At 31.0% G+C, this 22,815-nt stretch overlaps 1 protein-coding gene across 2 annotated transcripts in view; it reads left to right on the top strand.

Annotated features, from left to right (window-relative positions):
• The window catches only part of LOC107457180 (protein jagged-1), a 126,274-nt gene extending 107,686 nt beyond the window's left edge, over positions 1-18,588 (top strand). For both annotated transcript variants that reach the window (XM_016075281.4, XM_043040208.2), the window contains exons 8-21: positions 504-617; positions 1,976-2,310; positions 2,913-3,063; positions 3,870-4,025; positions 5,121-5,234; positions 5,323-5,436; positions 5,551-5,664; positions 6,879-6,995; positions 7,087-7,314; positions 8,179-8,303; positions 10,789-11,058; positions 11,141-11,281; positions 13,242-13,401; positions 14,928-18,588. In XM_016075281.4, the coding sequence (XP_015930767.1) occupies positions 504-617; positions 1,976-2,310; positions 2,913-3,063; positions 3,870-4,025; positions 5,121-5,234; positions 5,323-5,436; positions 5,551-5,664; positions 6,879-6,995; positions 7,087-7,314; positions 8,179-8,303; positions 10,789-11,058; positions 11,141-11,281; positions 13,242-13,401; positions 14,928-15,391 (2,603 nt within the window). In that variant the 3' untranslated portion in view covers positions 15,392-18,588. The remainder of the gene's footprint in view (positions 1-503; positions 618-1,975; positions 2,311-2,912; positions 3,064-3,869; positions 4,026-5,120; positions 5,235-5,322; positions 5,437-5,550; positions 5,665-6,878; positions 6,996-7,086; positions 7,315-8,178; positions 8,304-10,788; positions 11,059-11,140; positions 11,282-13,241; positions 13,402-14,927) is intronic.
• Positions 18,589-22,815: the final 4,227 nt, after the last annotated feature.

A 22,815-nucleotide genomic window follows, 5' to 3' on the forward strand; every position in this document is an offset into this window, starting at 1 on the left:
AAGAAAGAGAAACGCTATCTAAATCTTTCGAATCATTGGAGTGACAGGCAGAATGAGAAACTTCAAAACTAGTTTGATTACCAGATGATACTTAGAGGCGTTTCTAATAATCCACTTTATAGACCTCTCTGTTTTCCTCAGCAATTGAACATGCTTTGATGTGATCAGTTTTGATTTTCTTTGTAGCAATCCATTAAATTTTGATATCGTTTTGTTCTTTTTTCTTGTTCAAACGTGAATTTTCACCCTTAAACTGTATATTTTTTTGACGATGATGCAAATTACGCACAGATAAAGTACAGGTACAAAATACAAACACGCATTAAGCACTATAATTGCGTAGCACCCTGTATATGGTGATAATTTTTAATAGTTTGCATTCGAAAAAAGATATTCAGAATACTGTTGGTGCCCTGTGTTAGTTCAGTTTTGCTCTTACAAAACGATGTGCTGAGCTTTGATTTCAGCAAACTCATATTAATATTTATTTATTTTTCATTTAGATATAAATGAATGTGATTCAGATCCTTGCGAGAATGGGGGAACTTGCTTAGATTTGGTCAATGGATATCGTTGTTTGTGTGATTCTGGATGGGAAGGAAAACAATGCCAATATGGTAAAATATAACTATTTTTTCAACAGTTGAAATATATTTTATTTTTAAGAATAAAAATCAATGAAATTGTAATTTAATAGCAATTATTTATCATTTCAATGCTATTTTAATAAATATGCCCTGCTTTATTGAATAAATGTAAGAAATTGTAAATTTTGTTCATTGCGTATTGTTCTCGTGGCTTTTAAAAATAAATCAGTCAGTAAATTGGTACCTTTTTATACTAGGTATAAATATTCCTACTACTATATACTTGTAAATATGCATATGTTGTTTTTGTTGTTGTTCCGTCTGCTTTATTAAATAAATTTAAAATTTGTACGCCTGCTTATTATTAATATTCTTATTTATCATTGATGCATAAATTTGTGAAATGGTGCACATTGTTTATTTATTTTTCTTTTATTAAATAAATTTGGGAATTAGTACTTTTTTTACTTAAGATTGATATTCTTAATCCTCTATGCTTGATTACATAATTTGTGAATTGTTATTATTTTATTATTGTTACTATTATACTTATTGCAATAAAATTAGCGCACTTAAGAAGAGCTGTCAGAATAAAATGAAATCCACTGTGTTCTTTTTTGAAGTGGTGTTGTTCTCGACGTGATTCGACTGCAACCGAATAGAACCTAGTCGCCTTTAGTGATGAATCCTAATTTAATTTGGACAATGATGACCATCCTGTACAAGTGTGAAGACCCCGTGGTAAACGCCTCAACCACGCCTCTGCTTCACAGCAGCACACCACCTCTAGAGCCAGTTTGATAATATGTGGTGCCATCGTATATGACAAACTATCACCCTTAATATTGATTCCATGGTGCCAGCGGTACATACGCGATATTCCTTTGCTACATTTGACGCCAATTATGACAGAGTTTTCAGAAGCCATTTTTCAACTAGGCAATGCTCAGCCACTGGCAGCAAGGGTGTCACAGGAATTCCTCCACCACATTACCACCCTTCAGTGGCCTACCCGATCCCCAGATTTGTCATCGAACGAGCATACGCACTTACGACGGCAACTTGGACGGCTTCCGAGTTTAGTCCATTTAGCCGCGTTTTTATAGCAACTGTGGAATGAGATGGCGCAGGACATCACTATAAGGGACTTATATGCTTTAACCATACCGCATCCTGCATTTGCGCAAGAGGTGGCCAAAGAGGGTACTAAAACCTCCATTAATTTTTATTTTTCCCCTTAATAAATTGTTATTTAGCTTATATATATATATATATATATATATCTAGAANTATATATATATATATGTTGTAATGTTATTGGATTGTTTTCTTTCTCATTAATCACATACAAAAATAACAAAAGTTTTTTTTTAATTATTTTTTTAAAGATGCTGATGAATGCAGTAATAAGCCATGTGTGAACGCCAAAGGATGCCACAATTTGGTTGGTGACTACCAATGCACATGTCTGCCTGGCTGGAGTGGAAAAAATTGTGACTACAACCTCAACGATTGCCTTGGCCAGTGCTTAAATGGTGCTACTTGCATTGATTTAGTCAACGATTACCACTGTGCTTGCTTACCGGGATTCACCGGACGAGAGTGTCAAACGAACATCAATGATTGTGCAAGCAATCCCTGCTTAAATGGAGGAAAATGTCTCGATTTAGTTGCAGATTATCGATGCATTTGTCCTGTGGGTTATAAAGGACATCGTTGTGAGGTAAATATTATTTTCTCCTTTCAAAGCATTAAGTCTTTCAAATCCAAAAAGCAAATCACCTCGTTTATCAAAGACGAAGATTGGTGACTGTTCAAAAATAAAATAGAGTAGTAAACTGTGTAGTGCAAAGTAGTGCCATGTAGTAAACTCTCAAAGCATCCGCAACATGTTAGAAAAATTTAAAAAAGTGCTTTGAGTGTTGTTATAATTTAATGGATGGAATAAATGGCACTAAATATCAAAATATCACGAACATTTACATAAGATTCAGAGGAAAAAGTTTATTTAAATTTTATGTTATAGATATGATTGCAGTCAAATTTTTACACTTTTTTTTCCTCGAGCTGACATATTTAGCTTCTAAATTTCATTGCATTTGATCACTTTTGTTTGTTCCTGTTTTTTTCGGCTAAAAATGATATACATTAACTAAAAGTTATTTTAAATTTTATTTTTAAATTGTGGTAGCTTGTTATAATGCGAATTACGTAAAACTATGCTTAGTAAAAAATCAAAGATGTTTTAAAATGTTTTGAAAATGTACTTGCTCTATTTGAAACAAAGATCATTGATTTTAAATGATTTTTTTTTACCCTTTAAAGATTGATGACGATCTGTGCCATCCGAATCCTTGCCATAATGGTGCATCTTGCCTTAATATGCAGTTCGATTACACTTGTGTTTGTCCTCCTGGATTTCGAGGAAAAAACTGCTCAGCTCCAAAAACAGAGTGCCAAAACCCTCCTTGTGAAAGTAAGTTCTTCTTTGCCATAAAAGTTTCTAGTTTCCAGCAAATGGATCTAAACACACCTAATTTGGAAGAAGGGGAATGTAAAAAATTTTTTTTTCATTTATGCATTTCATTAACAGAAATTAAGATGTTTAAAGGGCATATTTTGAAAATTTCGTTGTTAATCTTATTTCCTGTAGGTATAAGTCAGTGAAGCACAAGTTAAGCAGCCTGTAATATAGTTTCGAAAAACTTCAACGCACATTTTTCAAGCTGTCATTTCTTAAGGTTTAGTGAACCAATTAGAGTCTTTTTTTTTAATGGAAAATGCGTAATTTTTTTTCAGTATTGTATATTTTTATACTTTAAAAAATGGTCTAAAATGAATAGTTCTAGTTCCTACTGAAATGGTTTCAGTGTCAAAATTAAGAAAGTACTTTTTAATTTACTTCTTGAAATTTACTGCTAGAAATTAATTTACGTCTTCTTTGTTAAAACCAACAGACAGGAAAGAAGTTGATTGAAAACTACCAAAGAACAGCCTATTACTTACGTTTTTCGAAATATTTCAGTAGTATGCTAATTAATCTAATAAACAGTTATAATTGAAGTTTTCGTTCCTGGGAAATATATATATATATANTATATATATATATATATATATATTGTAACCATTGCACTTAATACTCATTGCATGTAACATACTTTGTAAATGTTAATACTATGTCTATGTCATATATTTTTGAATTCAATTCATAAATATATAACAATCGTCATTTTTTGAATTTATCATTGATAACAAAATTTATTTCTGTATTCCCTTTTTCAGTCATCAGAAACAGATGTGCTACTACGTCTCTCAATTCTGGTTTGAGACATTTAACCTCTACTATTTGTGGTGATCATGGTAAATGTGCGAATGACAACATCGGTGGGTACACGTGCGTTTGTGATCCCGGTTACACAGGACAGTACTGCCATGAAAGTAAGTTAAAAAATGTTCATTGTATTAACCGCTGAAATTTAAATTATGTGTAGCGGAAGATAAAAATAATCAATGTTAAAATTTAAATAACAGTTTGTACAGTTTAGATAACAGTTTTACCTTGTTTGTGGTTGTAATTTGACTTTGAATTAAGTCCTCACACGACTTAACATTGCTCTTGCAATTAATAATGATTATATATAAGATTGTAATGAATAATGACTTTGTAATTAATTATTATATTATCTTATAATGTACTTTTCTGAAAAGTGAATCCATTTCATTTTTTATTTTTGAGACTTATAAGATAAACGAGTTGGTGGATTTTTATGAGTGCGTTGGAAAAACGGGGGTTTACTATGTTTGTAGTTGTAATTTGACTTGGACATAAGTCCCCACATGACTTAACATTGTTTATTATGTTAAGTCAAATTATATATTAATATATTACTAATGATTATATTTTGCAAACAAATTAACTCAACTTGTACATATCACACTTAAGAAAAAAAACATTTAACTAAAATAATGAAATTTAAAATACGAAGTTTCTTGCTGCATTTTTGTTCCAAATAAGAAATTTTCTAAAAATGAAATAGTTCATTGAATGTTTTTAAATTTTATTTTAAAGGGTTTTTCCTTATATGGTGTTTAGTCTTGTAAAGTCTAAACAGGCTTTTATAACAGGCCTTTTACGAAAAAAATAATTTTAATTTCGATATAATTTAAACAGAAATAAGATGTGTGCATTATTTAAAAAAAACTACAATTTCAACTTGCATTATTTTTGTTAGGAAAAAATATTTGGGTATCGATAATTTTTCTACGTAAATAAGGTAGCTGCGTTTTTTATTGTTAAACCAATTTGCTACAGCTACTTGTGATTTTCAATGATTTCCAATTTTTTAATGGAAAAAAGAAAGGTTGAAGATCGATACAATAAGGACTTAGCTGTACTTTCTGACAGTTATAACATAGATAGCATTATTAAAATTACAAAAATGGAGCTACCTTCATTATCAAACAGGATTTTCAATTATTAATTTATAGTGTCCAGGAATTCCTTATCTATAAAGCACTATTCTTATTTTCCAGATATAAATGATTGCATCCCGTCTCCCTGTCAAAATGGTGGCACTTGCGTCGATGGTTTAAATTCTTTTCAGTGTTTCTGCCAAGAAGGTTGGGAAGGACGATACTGTCAAATCAGTAAGCATCAAAGCATTTTTATCACTATTTCTTACAGTCTGTTACAGTCAACAACATTGTCACTAAAAATTTTTGCAAATTATTTTAGATAAAAATGACTGCGAGCCAAATCCGTGCAAAAACAATGGCAGCTGCATTGATGCAATTGCCGACTTTATCTGCAACTGCAAAGACAACTGGAAGGGAAAGACTTGCACGCTGCGTAAGTAAACATTTCAAAATGCTAATTTTATGCCTCTTTTTTTGTGCTAATCAAAGTAACGTGTAATGTTTATTACTTGCTTTAATGAAAGTGTCATTATCTTTATTTCAATAGGGCATTTTCATTGTGAAAGAACCACTTGTCAAAATGGGGGAACCTGCATTGACATGGGTGAAACGTTCAGGTGTCAGTGTAAATCTGGATGGGAAGGTCATACTTGTCAAATAGGTAAATAGAAATCTAACATAAGATTCATTTATTTTTGCAAATTAATATTTTTTATACAATTTTATAACAATACGTGTGTTAATATTTTGAATCTAAAAATCATTATCATAAAATCATTATTATCATCTCAAAGCATTTTCCGAACATTAGTAATTAAATGTCGTTAAGTTTTGACTAATGGAAGATAGTGGAAACAGACTGATTTTTTAAAGATGGAGGGAAATGAAAATGTATGTTGATATTTTGTAAAACTAAAGTTTTTATGGATGAAGCCCATTTTTACTTTATTTTAAGTGTGTTATCTAAGAAGGTAATTTAAAAATTAAAAATACAATTACCAAAAGGTTTTAGACAGTTATGAAAAAAAACAAAAAAAAACTGTTATAGCATAATTTCAAAACTGGTTTTCTAATATTCTCAAAACACTACTTTCTCTTTAATACTACTTATTTTATTCAATGCATCCAGTTATCGAGTTATTATAAGATTTATTTTTCAATTTTTAAAACAATCAGCAATTACGAAATAATGCTGTGTATTCAATATAAATCGATACAGAATTATTCGTCGATCTTTAATTAAATAATTTTTCATTTGATAAAATAATTTAACTTATCACGATTTTCTTAATCACAGCCACAGCCCATAATATATATTTTTAAACTCCTTGTCGAAAATGAAGCTAAAAAGTACGCTTTTGAGGTTTCAAATTATAGTATAAAGAAACAAAGAACCAAAACTGCTATCGAAATTTGATGAATCATTACTGAGGAAGATGGGATTAAAAATATAAAAATTAACTTGGTTGCCAGGTTAAATTTGAGTGTCTTTTTAACAATTCATCGCTTTTACCTTCGTCTTAGTTTTTCCTAGTGAAAGGTTTTAGATATAGTTTTTCCTAGTGTAAACGTTTTAGATATAGTTTTTCCTAGTGAAAACGTTTTAGATACAGTTTTTCCTAGTGAAAACGTTTAAGATATTTTTAATCTCGCTTTTACCATTTGTGACTTATCCAGTTTTAGTTAATTTTTTTCCACCTCTTTTCACAATTATTCAAAGACCTGTATTAAGAGTGGTGTTAAGATAACACCTATCATACGAATGTGCAACCAATAGAGTCTTATTTTACATCATCACAAGTGCTATGCATGTAAATTATATTCACATCTCTATTTTGCTCAAAAATATAATAATTGTCGGTCATTAAATTACAGCTAAAAATCCAAGCTGTCATTCTAATCCTTGCATGAATGGAGCTACTTGCGTAAATATCGGTACTAGTTTTCTTTGCATCTGTCGAGAAGGATATGAAGGTCCTTTGTGTCAATACGGTAAATATAAAACTATCATTTATTTATAAAGAACGCATATCAAAGAAAACAAAAAGCATTAATTGTACCATCTTTTCTACTTGAAAAACAGATTCAGATGACTGCAATCCCAATCCTTGTCACAACAACGGAACTTGTATCGATGGCGTCAATTGGTTTATGTGTAAGTGTGCCCATGGCTTTATTGGACCTGATTGCCGGATAAACATCAATGAATGTGCTTCGTCCCCTTGTGCTCATGGTAGCACGTGCATTGACGGAATCGGGAGTTACAAGTGCATATGTCCAAGTTACGTCACTGGTTCACATTGCAACATATGTAAGTTCCAAAATTTACAACATTATATTTTTTATATTTGACTTGAGAACTATATGCTGTTAAGTGAAAAAAACATTTTTTATTAATTTATTCATTTGTATTTAAAAATGTATGATTAAAATTTAGAAGTACAGGATGATATTGAATGGAGATGCTTAATTTAACGCGAATACGTAAAGATAAAAGTTGGTTAAAAACTTCATTCACTTCAAAAAAATAAAGACGGTAGTTAAATTACCATCTTTGCATATTTTGAAGCCAATGACGTTCCAATCAAATTTATCATGAACGCCTTACAGTGAGAAATTTTTTTTATCCTGTTGCATGAAATTTTTTTAACAGATCTTAAATACTTTATTTCTATCGTTGATTTCAAATCTGTAACCGGTTTCACCCTATAAGCTATATTTTTTTAATGATACTTTTAGTTGTTTTTTTTTAAATCAAAATGTACAATTTTAAGAACATTATATGTTACAGAAATTGAATTTTGAGACAAACTACTAGGAAAGTTAGGGCAAATCATCAATGATTAAAATTGCGTAGAAACCCATGCGTCGCTAGGGGTGCTTTCCAATTATGCACTGTTTCTTCCTGTGCTTCTAGACAGGTCATAATTGGAAAGTTCCCTTAGTCGTCGACAATGACATTTCCGAGCATGGCTTCTTATGCAATTCTAATCCTGATGATGTGCTCTAACATTTCAACTCTCTCTAAGTTCAGAAAAAATTTCTTTGTTCATAGTATACGTGCGTATTAATGAAATTTTTCAAAAAATTCCTAAATCTTAAATACAATTGCTTTTTGTTATAATAATAATAGTTTCTTATAACAGTTTAAATAGTTTTTTTTAATCATTTACAGCATTACTACCTTCTGATGATACTGATTACTGTATGTGGAAAAATCAAGTACATCCTGAAAACAGTATATGGAATGATGACTGTAATACGTGCATGTGTATTAAAGGGCAAACTCAATGTACAAAGGTAAGAATTCGTATGTTTATAGCTGTGAAGTTTGTTGTTTCACTTCAACATGATTTTTCGAAACTCTTTCGCAAAGGAAAAGGAAAATATAAGCCACAGTTTAAGGGTCTTACACTTGAAACGAAACTATAATTTTAAACGATTTATGCCTTCTTGCTGTAAAGAATTATCTGGGCCTTAGAACGGACAAATAACTAAAATATTTTTAAGGTTATTAAAATTTTTTAAAAATTGCCAATTTGGCGTCATTTTTCCCGTTTGATAAAAATTATCAAAATCAATGCTTTATTCTCCTTTTTCACAAATTTCTATGAGCTTTTTTCCTAAATTTATTTCTTGAAAGCTTACCTCAGTTATGAAAATAGCATGGCAGTTATGAAAATAGCATGAATAGCAAAAAAGCATCATTTCATGCGACTACAGAGCCTTCAAAAAACAGCCTTTAGTTGTAAGATATGTATGACTAAGTACGTACATATAATTACTTTTTTAAAATTTTTATGCCGTACTCCAAAGCCATTCTGATTTTTAGATGAACTTCATGATTGCATTGAAAAACAACATAAACATTTTGTACGCTAATATCGAAAAATATTTATATTGTGATTTTTGAAGGGTGGACCAGAATTTTCTTAACAATTTTGCCTCTAAAGATTGTGCCTAACATAAATAAAATACATATGTTCTGCTGTCTGATGTCTTCGAAACAAGTAAAACGTTTTTATGCAGAAAAAAAATAAAGTAAACAAATAAAATTCAAGCTTAGCTTAGCTTTGATTTTTCATTGGTGGTTATAGATTCACGCCCTTATAGCAGGTAAAAATTCGAGAGATAATCAATCTGCATTTAAGAAATAAATATATTTCTGCTCTTTAATAAATCGCTGACGATTTTTTTGCATATTCCATTAAGGAATATTTAAATTTTATTTCTGCCCTCTGACTAAAAAAGATACATATTAAAACTTATACAGTGATAAATAATAGGCGATCACGACGAAAATTTCTCAATTAACTACTTGTTTGCAGTTGCTATCTTTAGAAATTGTTCTTAGAAGCTGGATATTTCAATTATGCATATTATACTTCATACAATGATAAATAATATGCTATTTAGAGGAAAATATCTCTATTGGTCACTTGTATTGCAAATGTCCTCAGAAATCCTACTTGAAAATTGGATATATATATACAGAGAAAATATGGAAAAAATGTATAACGTTTTAAAAAGAGAAGAAGAAAAAGATTTTAAATGTTTTTAAAAAAAAATTGAAGAGCCGGAAAGCAAAATAAGCAAAAGATGTTATCTCGTCTTCAGTTCGAAGAAATTTCGCTATAAATCTCGAGAGCTGGAAGCTAGATTACTCAAGTCGAAAGTTTATCTTCCAATGTTCTCTTGCTACAAGTATTCCGCCAACCACCTCTTTTAACCGTAAAAATGTTTCATACATTAGATGCGTTATAAGACGTAACACCCTGAAAGATAATCACTTGTTCATAGCATTAAAACAGATGTTTGCATTTAAGACTTTTAACTTATGTCTTTCCCTTATTATTATTTATAATAAGTACACTCTATAACAAAAAAATCGACGCACCAAGAAGGAGTTGTCCGATTGAAACAAAAATTGGTGGATAGGAAGACAATGTACAGAATAGTAAATGATTAAAATTTCAGAACAATTGAATAATTTATTGCAGAGTTACAGTAACAAGTTCAATAAGGTGTTGACCCCCTCTAGCCTGGATACAAGCTGCCACGCGGCATGGCATAGACCGATAAAGCTCCCGGATGGTCTCTTGCGGTATTTCCTGCCAAATTCGATCCAATTGTCGAACGAGGTCATCAACATTTCGTGCCAGATGCAATCGCCTTCCCATCATATCCCAGACATGCTCGATGGGAGAGAGATCTTGTGATCTGGCAGGCCAAGGAAGAGTTCGACTAGCTCGCAGATAGTTCATAGCAACACGTGCCGTATGTGGTCAGGCATTATCCTGCTGAAAAACCAGCCCAGGACGCTGCAAAAGGAACGGTAGCAAAACAGGTCTTAGGATGTCGTCGACGTACCGCTGCGCAGTAAGTGTACCTCTAATGACGACCAAAGGGGCCCGGCTGTCAAAGGAAATGGAGCCCCAGACCATAATGCCTTGTTGAGGGCCGGTGTGGCGTGCAATAGTGAAGGCAGGATCCCCCCTCTGCCCTGTTCGTCTCCAAACACGTCTTCGATTATCGTCAGGACACAGTTGAAAGCGGGATTCGTCGCTAAAGACTATACGTCTCCAGTCGGAATCATTCCAGCTATATCTGTTCAAGACATTCATGCATAAGAAATTTCAAAGCAATCGGATGATTGCTTCTTGGTGCGTCGATTTTTTTGTTATAGAGTGTATATATTTCTTTCTGCTAGTTAATTGAAAACTTGTACATAATTGAAAGTCGAATGCTGCCAGTATTAATTAAAATTTTTGTTATTTCTTCACAGATGTGGTGTAGGCCTCGTCTATGTGACCTAGGTCCAAACTCATCGAGATGGTCACTATGCCCATCTAGTCAAACGTGTACTCCTATCAATTCAGACACGTGTTTCACGCCTCCTTGCGGATTGCGAGGAAGATGCACGTCCAGCCACAACAACTCAAACGCTTTGAGCCAGGAAGTTGCACCATTTGAGCAGTGCAAACCAAATGAGGCTACTCTCAGCAATAACTGTGCAAAAATTACCCTCCTCTTCGACAAGAACCAAATTCCTAATGTAAGTTTCCTTCCAAATAATTCTTATAAAAACTAATCAAATTAATAATGGAATTTTAATTTTACTTTTTTCTTCTTTCTAGGGTGTACACGTGGAAGAAATTTGCTATCAAGTACGGAAGCTACCATTATCTTTCATTCTCCTGAATATCAAAAGTGCAGATACCATCTTTATCTTGTGTGGCATCAAAGTTAATGAAGAAGATAGTGTAGAAGTCACAATTGTAAGTAAACTCTGTACTTTCAAATGAGGTACTTTTATACCAGGGGTTTCCAACTTACATGAGGCCGTGGGCCACAATTAAAAACACCAGTCAAATGGCGGGACGCAACTTTATAAAAATTTTATATAGGACTATTTTATGTTTGAAAGAACATTAAATATTACTGTCAGACTTTTATCAAGTTGTACAAAACAAAAGTATTGAATTACAAATTAAAATAAGAAGTAGATTTTTACCTGAGAAAATTTTTTTTTTGTACCGTTGGTATGTTAAATTTCACGAAGAAATTAGGTTTTTTTTAACGAAGGAAAAGTATTTGAAAACCGTACAGTTTTTAACGGAAATTGTCCATTAAAAAAAATGACAACTAATATATTTTAGCTCATGGGCCGCAAAAATAAGGCTTCGCGGGCCGCCAGTTGGAATCCACTGTTTTACAATAACACGATCACAGAGCCACTGCCTAACTACGTCATAGGCCACTGCGTGGCAGAGGTGTCGTGAAGAGTTTGACTATTATCTGATACTTTATTTGCGTATAGGCATTACTTATTTTGTTCTCCTTTAAATAAAACCGTTCTTCCCTTTAATTATTTTTATCAGTGTGCTTTGATAATTTACGGATTAGTTACTTTGCGTATGTGGTTAAATTGAGCAAGACAAATTTCTTAAGAAATATTACTATAAACTTTTTAGCAATTGAGTTGTAAAGAATGATCTGAAATTTCATATTTGAACTTGCAATTTAAGAAAGTTAACATACGAACTAATAAAGGTTAGCTTTTCTTAATGAAATTGAGCAACATAAATTTCTTGAGAAATCTTACTGTAAGCATTTAAGCATTTGAATGATCTAAAAATTCCTATTTGAACTTGCAGTTTGAAAAAATAAACGGCGAGCTAATAAAAATTGGCTTTTTTTTAGCTAAAAGTTGGTTGTCACAACTTGTTATATTTTCAATCAAGTAAAAATTAAATGTAAATATTTTTTAGGAGGAAAAATTTTCTTAAAAATTTTTTAAAATATTACAATGCTGAATCATTTACCTGCGTATCGGTTCTAGAAAAATCTTAATTATTCTGCATTCCGGGTTTTAAAATTTCTTAACACTTACGACGAAGTTAGTAATAAAAAAAAGCATACTAATTAATTCTTTAACTTACATTTTTTAATGCATTCGCAAATATCATACTCAAATTATCCTCTTATGAAGAAATTTTTGTTACCTTCATTTTCAGAATTTTATTTCCTGACTACGTTCCAAAAGCACTGAAATTTCCTTCTCTTAGAGTTGTGTATTTGTGGTGTCTACGTTTTTTTAATATACTGTATTAAGAATTCAAATTTCGAAAATTAGCATGGTAATTTTAAACTGGGTATTCCGGATATTCCTTGTAAAAAATGCAGTCTTAAAATTGAAAGCATTAAGGGTGACAAATTATTGTTTACGTGATTAAAAAAAACAAACGAATAAAAGCTAATCGGAGCCTGATAAATCATTAGCGAAGAAGGTTAAATCAATATCTATGCAACATGTTTGATTGTCTATCAAAACTGAAAGGAAGTTTACTAGATATAATCACCTTTAAGTTGCTACATTATTCTAACTACATTCATTGTTTTTAATACAATCTTCTTCAATAGTGATTCGTCACATTTTGACAACTTAGTTATTTTTTGATTTCCTAAATATTAATTTGCAAAACTGAATCTGTCTTAATTTTGGACAATGTTTCTAAAATATGTTTCATATGTTTGTTATCGAACATCCTTAATACATTTGGAGATAAATAAAACATTTTTTCTTTTCATTGAGAAAAGGAAATAAAATTTGATTGTTTTTAAGTAAATCTACACAAAGCTTTTTCAAAAGTTAGAAATTATTGTTGAGATTACTTATAAAATAGTATTGTCCATGATTTACTTTTTTATTCATTTTTTCTTTTACTTTTTTTTTAGTCAACAACTGGTTTATCGACAATCAATACTTTCCATGTGGTAAGCAATATAACCAAGAAAATTGCTGATCTAATCAGCAGAAAACATCACAACACAACCTATCTATCTGGAGTAATGGAAGTCAAAGTAGAAACTTCTATGGTTAATCCTGAATACAGAGGTATGTATTACGAAAACTTAAGAATGTAGTTTAAAAAGGAATATTTTTCTAAACTTTTTCTTATATCTGTATCTAAACATTTTAATTTGCAAAGTTAGAAACATACTGTTGGATATTTCTCGGAAAAAAACGGTTGCATAAAAATTTATTTAATTCAAACAATTTTAGTTTACCATATTTAAACAAAACAGTCAAATAATTAAAAATAAGATGGTATTCAAACTACAGGGATACTCATAATTCCCTCCAGGGTTTCGAAGCGTTATAGTAAAAAAACGAAGACGAATATGGCAAAAAAGAACAAATGAAATTATTCCAAAAGTATTCAAGTTTTAATCTAAGCAGTTGCCGGTAGATGGTAGTAATATGTACCACTGAAGCCAGTTGTAGTAAAGAATTATGAATAACTCTGTATAAACTGTGGGAAAAACCGTTGATTAACTGCTTTTAAATAATACGGTTAAACAACCAGAATTCTACGGCACTAACTATACCCACCTAATGAAGTCACTTAGTTCCTTGCCGATGGGTACATATTGGGTACAAGAGGGCTAATCTGTCGATTTCTGGACATACAGAACGAGGGTTCGAATCCCAGCGTTGACACCACAATATTTCCTCAATTCCCTTCAACTAATGAAGAGTTTCTAGTATCCTGCATACCTCAATTCGTGACCCTGAGCCGTTAGAATACGATTCTCTTATTTACGCATCGATGGCAGCACCATAAATTGCTAAAATATCTCCAATGTCCAATTGAATTTTTTACGGTTTTGAAATCATGCTAGTTCTAAATAGTTTCAACTTTTTACGGTTAATTGGATGAACAGACTGCTGCCGGTTACTTTACCATAATTTCAGAATGTAAATTCTATGCATTTCAAAGTATCGGAAAAATCTGCATATGCTGTAGAAGAAACATGTTAAAATTTGCTTCTAAATTTTACAAATAATAATATCAAAATTTGAGTTGTTCAGTTTTAACTCCTGAAGTTAGTCTGATTTATGTAAAGAAGGAACACCACACACACAAACACACACTAAAGATTCTGAAAAAAATCCATTATTTTTTCTTGATTACAGGTTATACATTATACAATGTTCTGTAATAACTCTCCTTAATATGCATTTTAGGAAAACTTTCCACGTGGGGAATTTTAAAAAAAATTATTCACATTAAGAATCGCTAATCTATATTTAATCTAGGAAAGAAAAAGACATTCAGGGTTGAGGTTTTGATCGCAATCAGTTTTTGAGAAAAAAGATGCTGAAAAAAGATTATTAGAAATACTTTTAAATTCAAACCACTTATCTGATAGTTATTTTTCTTACATCCACTTTATTTGTCAGTAGTCGATAGCATTTCCGCTTTTTTTTTGCCTTCCCTTAATATAATTTTGCGAACCTCTCAAATTTGTATACTTTTCTTACCTAATTTCGATTAGAATTTAGAAAATAAAGCTTTAAGAGCAGTGATTGCAACACACCATGTATAAATTCAAATTCATTATTTATTATTTTTGCAGAAAGAAAGAGCTTCGTTCCCCTTCTCATCCTGGTGCTATGTCTGTTGATTCTCTTGCTGATAGCCAGTGGACTGGCATGGTATTACAGACACTGCTGTTGCAAGAAAAAGAGGCGAGAGGTGGACAATAATTCTTTTCCAAGAACTTACAGTTGCAAGCTCGAAAAACTGGATAAAGAAGAAAACATGAATAACATAAACAACGAAAACAAGTGCCGGCTGCACAACAACTCCGTCCAATCTGTTCCCAGAGAACTCCAATGTTCATATGTGCCGAGCGGGTCTTCCGAAATGATTGACTTTGACCCAGACAAAGTCGATTTACCAAACAAAATATACAAAACAAAACTGCCCGAAGTGTGTGTCAACTCCACAATATCTAGTGAAAAAGACTGTGAAAAGAACAACACCTTTAGAAAACTCTCGAACCACGCGAGAGACAAAGCTAGCGGTGCTGTGATTTAATATCACCATATATTTCAGCATAGATATTTATTAAATTTTTTTTTTTTGGAACTCTATTCGAAGATTCCTATCATCACCATTTTCATTTTCCATTATCATTCACACCCACGGACAATAGAGTCCCTGTAACTAATGGAGTTAGAGAGTTGAGGCAAACAGCTGCAAAATTGTCTGATAGAGATCGGAATCCGTTATGCTTTGCGACGTTTCTCTCAAAAAAATTTCTCGCTTTTCTCGAAGTTTCTCGTTTTTGAGTTAAAATCACGCTAACTGAATCAAATTTCGTTTAAGATGCATTTTTTTTTCTTTTTTTTTTCTTTTTTTTTTTCAAATCTTAAAGGCATTTGAGCCTACCCTAAAATTTCGTTTAATCATTAATTAACTTATTCAATTTCTTAAATATCAAATATCAAAATATTATTATTTTTTAGCTCATTTGCAATATTTGCTTCTAAAAATAACTTCTTATCAAGAAAACTAGTAAATATAATATAGCTTATATAATAGTATAAAGTGATAGCGATCATAGTTCTTAAAATTATTGCTTTACAAAAGATTTAACATCTACTTTGCATGTAATGTATAATTTGAATAACAAACATTAATTTTAAAAGCAAGGTAAAAAGAATATTGATAATTTAAGTATTCCACTTGTTAAAGCTACCTTGTTAATCTATGCGAAAATTCTGTTTCGTTTCTTTCCGTTTTCTCAACCAATCACTGTCTGTTGCCCAAAATGTCGTAACTTTCTAACAACGTTAGAACAAGGGACTCTAACTAACGCTAATGGACGTTGTTTTTGCTCATATTTATGAACTTATGCACCCTACGGCTCATTTGGTTTAAAGAGCGGTAATTAGTTGTGATACTGTATTTGGAACTTTTATCATTTGTCATGGTATAAGCTGTTTTTAGAAGCAGCTTCATATTTATTTTTCAATTCATTTTTATTCACTCGCTTTGTACATTTTAACAGAATTTTTTCTGCTCTCATTTTTCACTGCATTTTAATTTAGTGTCAAAACTTTATATTTTTGAAATGTGATTTTTGCACTCAATGATTTGTTCATGTACATATATATAAAAAAAGATCCTTTAAATTAGTTTGCAGGATGTTCTGTTATCCTCACCCCTACAATATATTTCTAGATTCTGAGAGGTAGTAAAAATAGAAATTATGAATCTCAAATTAGTATTTACGCCGAAGAAAAAAGATTTTAAAATTTTTTGACGAGATATTAACGATAAAAGATGAGAACATTAAACTCAGTTTTGTTGAAAATCGATTATTTGAAACAGATAAGTTTCATCTGGAAATCGGACTGTTTTTAGTGTTTCTGTCGGCCTCTATCGTGATACTTTAGATTTAGATTATATAAAGATTTCTCAAAATGTTATGGTCTGCCCTAACGCTATATGAAATTCACAACGAATGCGGGAAAAATTTCCAATAAATTTTAAAACCGACAATTATCAGAAAATAAGGTTAGGGTTACGGTAAGGCAAACGCTATGTAAAATCGCACAACTGTTTTTGTTTGTCCCCGCTTAAATATTGATTTGCAAACCTTTATGTGTATACTTTTCCAACAAAGATTATGTTTAGGTACATTAAAGGTACTGATTACATAACATCCTGTAGTTCTTACTTAAGTGTCGGGAACAATATCATATCGTGCCTTGCATTGCATTTTTCTGTATTCTGTTAATGGAGCGAAAAATAGTCAGTAAATTAATTTCTTCTTTTGAGATTGTCATTGCTAAAATTCCTCTTTGTTGATCTTTGTCTTAAGTTACTTTAAAAAATTTTAAACCCCCCTCATGATAATAACTCTTTGGCACAACACAAAGCCGCAATCATGGCCTGAAGCAGATTGGTGGTTTAAATGTGGTGCCAACAAATTACAACGTCTTTATTTTCTGTTTTCTTAGAAAATTGATCGATGTTATTCATAACGAGAGGTAACAAATAAGAAATGATAACTAAGATTTATACTTTTCCATTTCAAATATTTTTTAAATGTCAAAGAATTATCAATATATTGTAACTATAAAAAGGGCCTTTTTTGAAACTAATTTGATACAGTTAAACTTTTGCTAACCCGTGATTTTTTTTTATTGACATAATAGTTCAATGCAAATGAAATTAAAAAGGCAGTTTATATTTCATTTACAATGTAAATTGGATCAAATTAGGTGTTTACTCGTACTTGGCAGTGAACTTAATAATAACAATATGAAGTAACATAAGACGTAATTCTGCATATAAAATAATATGAAGTACTAAAATGTATTGCTCATGATCTTTAATTTTTATTTATTCTTTCATATAAAATTTTAGATCAGAGTTTGAAATCAAAAGAAAAATTTTTAATTAAATTTTAAGCAAAAAATTTGAAAATGAACAAGTAAATTGTACGCTTTTATTGTAATAATATTTATTTCAAAAACATTCGAAGCAAGTTTAAATTCAATTAGAAATAATGTAAAATTAAATAAATATGTTTCACACGGTTAAAAAATTTATTTAAAGAAATACTTTTGTAGTTATATTTCCGTTAAAGTAAAATACCACGAATTTAATATGATGCAGTAACTACAATGGTAGCTTCTTATTCATGCATGGAATAATCATACAGGGTTTGTAATATATAAAATCTATGTCATATAAAGTTTTATAACTGTTTAAAGTATAAAAGTAAATTATATTATTTCAAAAAAAGTGTGTAAAAAAGTTTTAAAAATTTGTTAAATCACTATAATGTCTTGTAGTGAAATGTATAAATTTGTAAATAGCTTTTTGTTAAATGTATGTATAAATAATTTATGAAGAGCAATGCTAATATGATTTGCACTTATATGTTGAAATTGAAAAATAAATGAAAAGATAGCAAAGTTAGTTCTTAATTCTAGCAAAGTTATATGTGTATATATGTTATAATAACTTTTAAATTGATTTCATATGCTTTATTCTTAATGAAAACATTGCAGTTGTTTCATTTATTATATGGTAACTTTTTATGAGTCAGTTTACAAAAAAAATTTTTAAAAAATATTATGCTTTTAATATGTTTAAAATTATTTTTTCTTAGTCATATGCACCATTTTTGATACTTTCTTTTTAAATCACATAACCTACAATTCGAAGCATTGTTGTAAGCCTTTTTGAAAAGAATAAAAATGCATTTTTATTGAAAATTGTTTGTTTATTCATATTTTATCAGCATTACACAGGATCAAACTTGACAGATGAATTTAACTCAGCGTGTAACGAGGGCATTTTAAATAAATGGTGATTTAATGTTTTTATCTTTAACCCATTAAACCTCAAACCTTGTTTATTACGAGCATAATTCGAATTTAGCAAGTGAATAGTTTTCATGAAACTCAGGAAAAATTTCTTTTGCTGGAGTTGTCAGAAACGAGTGTTCAATAATCCGTGAAAATTTCATAATAATTCATATAAAAAGCGCTTAAAAATCCCCTTTAGATCAAAATTTTCGAAAATTATATATAGTATATTATATATAGTACATAATATAGTATATAATTTTATATAGTATATAATTATATATAGATATGCAATGAAGAGTAACAGTATGTGAGGTCAATCATCTCGTGGCTCGATTCAAGAAGCTATGTAATTAATATGTTTAGCCAATAGTTTTAATAAACTTTTTTTTTATAAATTATGAACAAAAATTGCTTTTTTTTATTCAGCCGTAAGAAAACAAGAACGTTAAAGTTTCTTTTATGCTCAATTGAGTCATGACAATGATTTAATTAACCCCATAACTGAAATCTGTTTGGACGTAACATTTAATTGCTTGAACAGTTAGAAACAATTAAACTTTTTAAAATTATTTGAAATTAAACTTATTCTTTTATTTTGTTAAGAGCGGCAGGATAAATGAAGAAAAGTAGTGAAACTTACCATCATACTTACCATTCATACATTTAATCATATAACTTGAGTTATTTAAACAAAACAAAAATAAAATAAAGGGTAAAATATAAATTATATTGAAATATGTCCTTAAGTATACACTAAAACATATCTAGAATATATTTCCGATCAATGTATACAAAATATATTTTCCCGAAATTTTGAATAGGGTGAAGACGCTAACTTATTCGAAATAATTGACTTACAACTACTTCATTCTATTCTATTCCATTGTTTCATTCGACTTTAGAAATTTCCCTTGTAGACGGAATTGTTTAACATTCTACAAAACGTTTTTCAGAGCAGCAGTCAAAAAATAAGAAAACAAATAAATAAATAAATAAAAATGTACTGCTTTGAATTTTTTAGAAAGTTTGATAAATTATATATTATGTTTTTTTTTCTATCTAAGAGCCATAACCATTAACTTACGTAAAACTAATTTTAGTATCGCATTAAATATTTAAATTTAATATACTGTGTCATTAAATGAATAATCCTCAGAAACTAAAAGATACTAAAGATAAAAATTTCATTCTCTTCAAAAAATATGAAATTATAAATAAAAGTCGACATGTTCTGAGGATTCAAAAATTTGCGTCACGAGTTATTAACGTCTAGCGAGCTCTGAGAATGAAATGTTTGAAGCAAATAAAGAAATGTTTGAAGCAAATGTTTAGAGCTCTCAAAAGACGGAAGGACTCATTTAGACCAAAGGAACACTGTAGATAAATCCCTTTTCAAGAATACGATAAATAAATTGCTACGCATTCTTTGCATTTTGGGGATAAATTTAATCTCTATTGTGTCGATATTCTAACCACCTTGCCACATCAGGTCATCTTGATACCCGGGAATCTTGTTTTGTTCATATGAATGCTAATTATCTTGTTAACGATATTAGTTTCACATCATCTCTCCATGGAATGTGGAAATGCACTTTGCCCTTCCCGGCTATTGCGGGTAATCTAGTTTTGTTTTTATTTATTTTTTTATTTTTCCTTTCCCTCTTGGGGTACTACGGTTTTTCCAGTTTTATTTCCCCCTTTTATTTGTTTTCTCGTTGCAACTTCACGTTTCTGTTTTATATCACTTTTTTTCTTCATTTAATTCATGCGAGTCTTAAAAATGGGTGTTTATTTTCTTCATATTTCTTGAAGTCTATGAAGTTTTTACCATCAAGTATAATGAATCTTTCTTGATCATTAATTTGATCAAAAATTTATGCTGAACCAAGCAAACATCTGTAAATTATCATTTCATCAGAGTTCAAGTGGTCCTTAAAACATTTAGAAAACCTTGGCACCTATATTGAAATAAAGAAGTTATTTTTATCTTTAAAATTAAAGTTTCAAAATTTAAGATTTTGTTACCAGATATTTGAAGTTATAAATTTAAACTAATTATCTAATACTGTGGTGAATATAACCGTAATAAAAAATACATTTAACCTCTTAGTTTTGCTGCCACTATTACAGTTTCTTAAGGACTTAACGGAATTCTGTTTAAAAGGAGAATCCGCTTCAATGTATAAAAACATCAGGATGCTATTTGCAAAGTATCTTTATCTAAAGAAAGCCACGTAACTGACATATTTAGTTGAATGAAACGATTTTAAAAAAAAATGAATTATACAATATTCGTAAACATATATTTTTTAATCTTTTTAAAATGTCACATAACATTCAATAATTTCTTCAATTATAAAAGAAGGAAATATAGCTGTTTAAGAAATAAAAGAAATATCGAAAAAAAATAAGTAAAATAAATATATATGAAACTTTGTCAATGTGCATTATAATTTCTTCCTGTTAGTTTACTATGTTAGTTAGTTTAATTTTTTTTTCTGGAAAAAGCGTCTTTTGAACTCCACCCCTTTCGAGCTAATTTATAACCACAACGACCCACATACCTTCCTACATTATAATGGAACGTGCACCTCCCCTGATCTCCTATTGGTCACCTCAGATATTAGTGAAAATATAAGACGTCTTGTCGTTGCCGATCCGGATTCTGGTCATCGTCAAGTCATTGCAGAAATCTCTTTTGGCTCTCAATGCCGACAGCCAGCGTCACTCTCAAAAATTTCATGGAATTTCAAGAAAGCAAATTGGAGTCTATTTACCGCTATGCTGGAACAAGAAATCTACCCCGACTCTATTGATTTTACCCTGCGTTCTAGTAGAACTTGTGAACTTATCAATGATAGGATACTGTTTTGTGCAAAAAAGTGCATACTCAAGGGAAGAGTAATGAAATATCGTTGCTTCTGGTCGGAACAGCTCCAATATATGAAAACCAAGCGCAATAGACTAAGAGGAAAATCCGAACTAACACACAGACCCTCGGATGTTCAGGCCTGGAGAAAGCAATCTGCATTGTTTAGAAGAGCTGTGCTCGTTGAGAAACGAAATTCCTTTAACGACTTCATAGCTGGCGCCAATTATCAGAGAGATGGAAAGAAAGTATTTTAATTTCTTTCTAGAATCAAAAATGAAGGTAGACGAGCTCCTAGGCAGCCTTCCCAAGTTACTAATAAAACTATCACTACAGATACAGAAATTGCCAATGCATTCGTCAAACACTTTACGAACGCTCATCAAAAGAATACCCACGCTAGAGTATCGTCAAGGCTTCTAAAACACAAATTAACATCCCTTCTTACTGGCTATGATGCACGGCCATCTGCGCACTCCATTTTTAATTCCTTTCTCTCTGTGGAAGAGCTTATTCAGGCTATAAATTGCCTGAAAAGTGGAAAATCTCCGGGTGAAGATGGCATACTTTCTGAACTTCTTTAACATCTGGGCACCTGTAAGTTAAACACTCTTCTGCAGTTCTTCCATATAATTTGGGACTCCGGAATTGTTCCCTCTCAGTGGCGAAGATCCATAGTTATACCAATTCATAAAAAATATAAAGATCCAAAGAATTTGCTAAGTTACAGACCTATCACACTTACATGCATTATGGGAAAAACTATGGAAGGAATTGTAGCTAAAAGGCTTAGTTGGTTCCTTGAAACCAATAGTCTCCTTGCAGAAGAACAAGCTGGATTCAGACAATTCAGATCTACCAATCAACAAGTAGCATTACTCAGCCAGGCTATCAAAGATATCCTGGATAAAGGCCGAATACTTTCAGCGATTTTCATTGACCTCAAGTCTGCCTATGACACAGTTTGGACTGATAAACTCTTGCTGAAACTTGCTGATGTTGGTATCGAGAACAACATGTTTAGATGGTTTCGTGGTTTTCTCTGCCAACGTATGTGTAGGGTAAGATACTGTAGGGGATTTTCCAAATACGGTGTTCTAAAAACTGGATTACCTCAGGGTTCAGTACCCAGTTGCACCCTGTTCAATATTTACATTAATGATCTTGTCCACCAACTCAAAACGATTCCTAGGATTAGATGTCTGCTCTACTCTGACAACCTTGTGGTCTGGATGGAATCTCCCAAAAAACAAGCTGCGCAA

This window comes from Parasteatoda tepidariorum, chromosome 6, assembly GCF_043381705.1.
Source record: "Parasteatoda tepidariorum isolate YZ-2023 chromosome 6, CAS_Ptep_4.0, whole genome shotgun sequence".
NCBI classification, from domain to species: domain Eukaryota; kingdom Metazoa; phylum Arthropoda; class Arachnida; order Araneae; family Theridiidae; genus Parasteatoda; species Parasteatoda tepidariorum.